Consider the following 7,664-nt stretch of genomic DNA (forward strand, 5'->3'; position numbering starts at 1 on the left):
CCCATTGACTTCAATGGGGTTCGTTACTCGAAACGAACCCTCGAGCATCGCGAAAAGTTCGTCCTGAATAACGAGCACCCGAGCATTTTGGTGCTCGCTCATCTCTAGTCCCAACTCTATTATTTAATTCTAGCGCAAAAGAATTAGCGTCCAAATTTTACATATGTAATCTAATTCTCTCACTTGAAATTTGGCACGAGAATTGATTATTATATCATAAATTGAAAAAATTAAAGGGTCCCAACTCGATTATTCAATTCTAGTGCAAAAGAATTAGCGTCCAAATTTTACCTACGGAATCTAATTCTTTCACTTTTCGATGTCATAGAAACTTGAAATTTGGCACGACCATTGATTACATCATAAATAGGAAAAGCTAATGGGTCCCAACTCGATTATTTAATTCTAAGCACAAAAGAATTAGCGTCCAAATAATACGTACGTAATCTAATTTTCTCACTTCCCAATGTCATAGAAACATGAAATTTGGCACGAGCATTGATTGCGTCATAAATAGGAAAAGTTATTGGGTCCCAACTCGAATATTCTATTCTAGCGCAAAAGAATTAGCGTCCAAATTTTACGTACGTAATCTAATTCTCTCACTTGAAATTTGGCAGGAGCATTGATTATTATGTCATAAATAGGAAAATTTAAAGGGTCCCAACTCGATTATTCAATTCTAGCGCAAAAGAATTAGCGTCCAAATTTTATGTGCAGAATCAAACTCTCTCACTTCCCGGTGTCAAAGAAACTTGAAATTTGGCACAGGCATTGATTATGTCATAAATATGATAAGGTAATGGGTCCCAAATCGATTATTTAATTCTAAGCGCAAAAGAATTAGCGTCCAAATTCTGCATGCGGAATCTAAATCTCTCACTTCCCGATGTCATAAAAACTTGAAATTTGGCACAAGCATTGATTATGTCATAAATAGGATAAGGTAATGGGTCCCAAGTCGATTATATAATTCTAAGCGCAAGATAATTAGCGTCCAAATTTTGCATACGGAATCTAAATCTCTCACTTCCTGATGTCATAGAAACATGAAATTTGGCATGGGCATTGATTATGTCAAATAGGAAAAGTTAATGGGTCCCAACTCAATTATTCAATACTAAGCGCAAAAGAATAAGCGTCCAAATTTTACGTACGTAATTAATTCTCTCACTTCCTGATGTCATAGAAACTTGAAATTTGGCACGAACATTGATTATGTCATACATAGGAAAAGCTAAAGGGTCCCAACTCGATTATTCAATTCTAGCACAAAAGAATTAGTGTCTAAATTTTACGTGCGTAATCTAATTCTCTCACTTGAAATTTGGCACGAGCATTGATTATTATGTCATAAATAGGAAAAGCTAATGGGTCCCAACTAGAGATGAGCGAACGTGTTCGGCTCCGCCCCTTTTCGCCCGAACACCGAACTTTGCGAGCAATTCCGTGCTCGGGCGAAAAAAGTTCGGGGGTCGCCGTGGCAGCGCGGGGGGGTGCGGCGGGGAGTGGGGGGGAGAGGGAGAGTGAGAGGGCTCCCCCCTGTTCCCCGCTGCTGCCACCCGCGCCGCCGCGCCTCTCCCCGCCCCACGGCGCCCCCCGAAGCTTTACGCGCGGACAGTGAAGTCCTCGGCAAAGCCGGTGTCTGGGTGCGTAAGTGTTCGTTAAGAACACGTTCGCTCATCTCTAGTCCCAACTCGATTATTCAATTCTAGCGCAAAAAAATTAGCATCCAAATTTTATGTACATAATCTAATTCTCTCACTTCCCAATATCAAAGAAATTTGAAATTTGGCACGACCATTGATTGTGTCATACATAGGAAAAGCTAAAGGGGCCCAACTCGATTATTCAGGTGTAGCGCAAAAGAACTAGCGTCCACATTTTATGTGCAGAATCAAACTTTCTCACTTCCCGGTGTCAAAGAAACTTGAAATTTGGCACAGGCATCGATTATGTCATAAATAGGAAAAGGTAATGGGTCCCAAATCGATTATTTAATTCTAAGCGCAAAAGAATTAGCGTCCAAATTCTGCATACGGAATCTAAATCTCTCACTTCCCGATGTCATAAAAACTTGAAATTTGGCACGAGCATTGATTATGTCATAAATAGGAAAAGGTAATGGGTCCCAAATCGATTATTTAATTCTAAGCGCAAAAGAATTAGCGTCCAAATTCTGCATACGGAATCTAAATCTCTCACTTCCCGATGTCATAAAAACTTGAAATTTGGCACGAGCATTGATTATGTCATAAATAGGAAAAGGTAATGGGTCCCATATCGATTATTGAATTCTAAGCACAAAAGAATTAGCGTCCAAATTTTACGTGCGTAATCTAATTCTCTCACTTGAAATTTGGCACGAACATTGATTATGTCATAAATAGGAAAAGCTAATGGGTCCCAACTCGATTATTCAATTCTAGCACAAAAGAATTAGTGTTCAAATTTTACGTACGTAATCTAATTCTCTCACTTGAAATTTGGCACGAGCATTGATTATTGTCATAAATAGGAAAAGCTAATGGGTCCCAACTCGATTATTCAATTCTAAGTACAAACAATTTAGCGTCCATATTTTATGTATGTAATCTAATTCTCTCACTTCCTGATGTCATAGAAATTTGAAATTTGGCACGGGCATTGATTATGTCATAAATAGGAAAAGATAATGGGTCCCAACTCGATTATTCAATTCTTAGTGCAAAAGAATTAGCATCCAAATTTTATGCACAAAATCTAAATCTCTCACTTCCCGATGTCATAGAAACTTGAAATTTGGCACGGGCATTGATTATGTCATAAATAGGAAAAGTTAATGGGTCCCAACTCGATTATTCAATTCTAAGCGCAAAAGAATTGCACCCAAATTTTACGTACATAATCTAATTCTTTCACTTCCTGATGTCATTTTATATAAAGGAAACTTTGCATGGTTACCTCCACGTGGTGTTTCCTGGGCAACATAAAGAACCATGCAACATGGTGAATATTTTCTTTTCCTTGGTATCTCTAAAGTAACCATGACTTCATAAGATTTTCCGAGTGAACACCAGATAAACACCAGTGCCAAATTAACTCGGGCGAAGCCGGGTATATCAGCTAGTACAATAATAGAACCAAGCTTAGAACTGTTCTTACTATATAGCTACAGTACAGCATAAGAGTCAATATTGCTATATAGATATGGTATTAAAACTAAGCTTATGTTAGCCATAGAACAAACACAAATGGCATTGAATGCACCCCACTGGCTTTAATGTATTTTGTACACCATGATTATTATTCTTACATTGCTGTTGTATGTCTACTAGAGATGAGCGAACGTACTCGGATAAGCACTACTCGTCCGAGTAATGTGCCTTATCCGAGTACCGCAGTACTCGTGCTGAAAGATTCGGGCGCTCCGCTGCTGACAGGTGAGTCGCAGCAGGGAGCGGGGCAGAGCGGGCGGGAGAGAAGGAGAGAAAGATCTCCCCTCCGTTCCTCCCCGCTCTACCCTGCAGCTCCCCGCTCCGCAGCGCGTCCCGAATCTTTCAGCACGAGTACAGCGGTACTCGGATAAGGCACATTACTCGGACGAGTAGTGATTATCCGAGTATGTTCGCTCATCTCTAATGTCTACCTTTGCTTGCATGTGAGTCTTAGATTAAAATGTGTGTTTACATGCATCTTAAGATATTGTGCACATAATTTAGCCATTTTTAGCCATAATTAAACAAGAATTTTATATAAAAAATTATTTTTGCAATAAAAACCCTTTTTTTGGAAATCTTTTTTTTCTAAATTGCTGCATACAAAGTCCTGTAACTTTTTTATTTTTTTATGTACGGAGCTCTGTGAGGGCTTTTTTTGTGAGATGAGCTGTAGTTTTTATTGGTACCATTTTGGGGTACATATGTCTTTTTTGATCACTTTATTGCATTTTTAGGAAGCCAAAATGCTAAAAATTAGCATTTTGCCTCAGTTTTTTTAAGCGTTTTTTTAACGCTTTTTTCCGTGCACAGTCAAAAGCATGTGCAACTAAGTCTACGTGTTGTTACGGATGTGACAATACCAAATATGTAGGATTTATTTTTTTACCTTTTTTATGCTGATATGAGAAAAAGCATTAAAAAAGGGCTTTTTTTTTTTTTTTACATTTTCCTTTTGTATGCATTTTTATTATCTTTTTTTAGACAAATTGTGTCCCTCTGGGGCACTTACAGTACAGCACTGATGATTGCTGCCCTGCCATGCCTTATCGCTTATCCAGCGATCACAGGCTATGGCAATACAGGATGCCAGTATCTGGCGTCCTGTTGCCATGGCAACCAGCCGGGCTCTCTGCGATTATATTGTGAGAGCCCGGTGACATCACAGAGGGAGCGCACCCTTCCCATGCCGTGATCTACATAGATCGCGGCAGGGAAGGGGTAAACAGCGGGGGGACGCATCTCTGATGCACCCCCGCTGTTGCAGCCGGAGGCAGGCTATGACTGACAGCTGGCTCATGCTGCGGGATATTACGCCCTGTTGTGGAAAGTACCCCGCTGCCAGGACGTAAACTTACACCCTGGAGCGAAAAGGGGTTACGAAAATAAATGGGCACGGGTGTTTTACATAATTTCATTAATTATTATTTTGAAATTTATTTCTAATGGCAAAACTGAAAATTCTTGTGGTTTTCAGAGGCAGAAAATGTCCAAAAACACAGACAATGAAAAAGGTAGACCATTTTGTTGTTTAATGAAAAACAGGCAAAGAATGAGTTATGTCTTCTTTAAAGTAAAAAAAAAAAAAAAACTAACCTGAAGGTTACTAAATAATATTTTCAGACAAAGCCACATTATCCAAAGAGGTTACCAAGTCCTTTTTTTTTTTTTTTTTTTTTAAATGATTTGGAAAAATGAGACCATACTCAGAGAATTTATTCTTCTTGGACTTTCCAGTGACCCAAAGACACAAGTTGCACTTTTCATTATCTTTACATCAGCGTATACAATTATTTTGATTGGAAACTTTCTCATCATTGTTCTAGTCCTGACAGATGCCAACCTTCACACTCCCATGTATTTTTTCCTTTTTAACCTGTCTTTTCTGGATCTGTGTTTTTCTACTTCAACTATACCGAGAATGTTGAAGGATTTATTGTCAGTAAATAAAGTCATCTCTTATGTTGAATGTGCAGCACAAATGTATATTTCCCAGTCTTTAGGAGCATCTGAATGTGTTCTGCTTACTATTATGGCCTATGATCGTTATGTGGCTATATGCTATCCACTGCGTTACACCACCATTATCAGTGGAATGGCCTGTATTAGACTGGCAGTCGGTATATGGATGAGTGGATTCCTTCTATCTGCTTCCCTTGTAACTCTTACACTTAAGGTTGACCTATGCGGACACAACAAAATAAATCACTTTGTATGTGAATTGCTAGAAATATTGTCATTGGGGTGTAAAAACATTATTCTTGTTGAATTATTCATTTTTATTGCCGGTTTAATTTTTCTCATGATTCCTGTAACCTTTATTGTGACATCTTATTTTAATATCATTGTAAATATCTTAAAAATTGCATCATCATCCGGGCGGAGGAAGGCTTTTTCCACATGTAGCTCTCATATGATGGTTGTGGTAATCGCTTATGGATCAGCAATGGCTGCCTACATGAAACCTAGATCGAGTTCTCTACCTGGCACTGATAAAGTGATTGCTGTATTTTATGCAATTGTCACACCAATGTTAAATCCCATGATTTATACCCTGAGAAACAATGATGTGAAAGCTGCATTTCTAAAACTGATTAAAAAAATAAAAGTTTTCTAATACTATTGTGTCAGTAAATAATATTTTATTTGTATGCTATTACTAGTATGATACATGATTTGTAGGTGGTTTTCAGGCATTTCCTAACAGTTGATCGGTGGGGGTCACACCTTAGGGATCACCTCCAGTCCACCTTAGGGATCATCCTCCAGTCCACTTTGAGTGCAGTAAAGCCAGATGTTGGTATCATTAGTCAGAGCTGGATGGCATAAACCCCTGCCATAAGGCAATTCAGCAACATGATAGACAGACCATTAATCCTTATTGTTATGACCAGTGAGTGTGGACCCACTGTGCCAACCAACCAGTTTGGCTTTGGGCTAAACCTAAGGGCACTATTTTGCTGGTTCCCTAGTACTCACCCTTTAACCCCTGTACAGGGATATGGTTTCCACTGCAGAAAACCGAGCAGGCCACTACCTCCTGGAGTAGTCCCAGGTCCCAGGTCAGTGCACAGTAGATCAATATGGCTTGCAGGGAACTGGAGACAAACAACATCAATACTCTAGCAAGGAGGAAGTTCCCCAGGCCAGCTTAAATAGGAGAGTAATCACTATTAAACCTACAGCTGGGCTGAGAGCCTAAAGAATGGTCAACTCCTGCAGTGCTGATAGAAAGCATACAGCACTGCAGAGAATTAACTCCAGCACTTCTAGTCTATATATATAAAAATGAATGTATGTCTGTTTGTCCTTTATGCATTACTACTAGAGATGAGCGAACGTACTCGTCCGAGCTTGATATTCGTGCGAATATTAGGGTGTTCGGGATGCTCGTTACTCGTAACGAGCACCACGCGGTGTTCTGGTTACTTTCAGTTTCCTCTCTGAGACGTTAGCGCGCTTTTCTGGCCAATTGAAAGACAGGGAAGGCATTACAACTTCCCCCTGTGACGTTCAAGCCCTATACCACCCCCCTGCAGTGAGTGGCTGGGAAGATCAGATGTCACCCGAGTATAAAAGTCGGCCCCTCCCGCGGCTCGCCACACATGCCTTGTGAGTTAGCTGAGGGAAAGTACTATCGTGCTGGTGCTGCTGTAGGGAGAGCGTTAGGAGTCAGTGTAGGCTTCAAGAACCGCAAAGGTCCTTCTTAGGGCCACATCTACCTGTGTGCAGGCTGCTGCTAGCAGTGTTTTTTGTTTTTTTTTCTCAAAATCGGCAGTGCAGAGCATTGCACCCGGCATTAGGGACAGAAGTGGTGCATAGGCAGGGAGAGTGTTAGGAGTGAGTGTAGCCTTCAAGAACCTCAACGGTCCTTTCTACGGCCAAATTTAAGCGTGTGCAGTACTGTGCTGGCTGCTGTTAGCAGTGTTGCATATTTGTTTTTTTCTAAAAATCGTCTGTGCAGAGCATTGCACCCTCCATTGATACTACAGGGACAGAATTGTGTAGGCAGGGCCACAACACAGTTATTGTTCATTGAATATACGCAGTGGGTCCTTCCCTTTGCAAAAAAGGAAAAGAAATTATATTTGGCCTGCCTGTGTCAGTCCTAAGGTCTCCGTGTACGTGTGTGCTGCGTGGACAACGTACAAAAATCAGACGCAACCAGCTACGGTTTACTGCAGGCTTGCGCCATTGTCTTTCCTGACTGGCAAATACCTGCTCTGCTAGAGTTAATAACTCTGCTACACTAAAGTTGTGTGTCACTTTTTGAGGGCCACACTACAGTTCTAAAAGTTATTGTTCATTGAATATACGCAGTGGGTCCTTCCCTTTGCAAAAAAGGAAAAGAAATTATATTTGGCCTGCCTGTGTCAGTCCTAAGGTCTCCGTGTACGTGTGTGCTGCGTGGACAACGTACAAAAATCAGACGCAACCAGCTACGGTTTACTGCAGGCTTGCGCCATT

At 40.5% G+C, this 7,664-nt stretch overlaps 1 protein-coding gene across 1 annotated transcript; it reads left to right on the plus strand.

Moving 5' to 3' along the window:
* Positions 1 to 4,878: 4,878 nt before the first annotated feature.
* LOC136578048 (olfactory receptor-like protein OLF3) lies at positions 4,879 to 5,814 on the plus strand. Its single transcript, XM_066577957.1, has one exon. It carries the CDS (start codon positions 4,879 to 4,881, stop codon positions 5,812 to 5,814), a length of 936 nt encoding a protein of 311 aa, XP_066434054.1.
* The last annotated feature ends 1,850 nt before the right edge of the window (positions 5,815 to 7,664 follow it).

This window comes from Eleutherodactylus coqui, chromosome 8 (genome assembly GCF_035609145.1).
Source record: "Eleutherodactylus coqui strain aEleCoq1 chromosome 8, aEleCoq1.hap1, whole genome shotgun sequence".
NCBI lineage: Eukaryota > Metazoa > Chordata > Amphibia > Anura > Eleutherodactylidae > Eleutherodactylus > Eleutherodactylus coqui.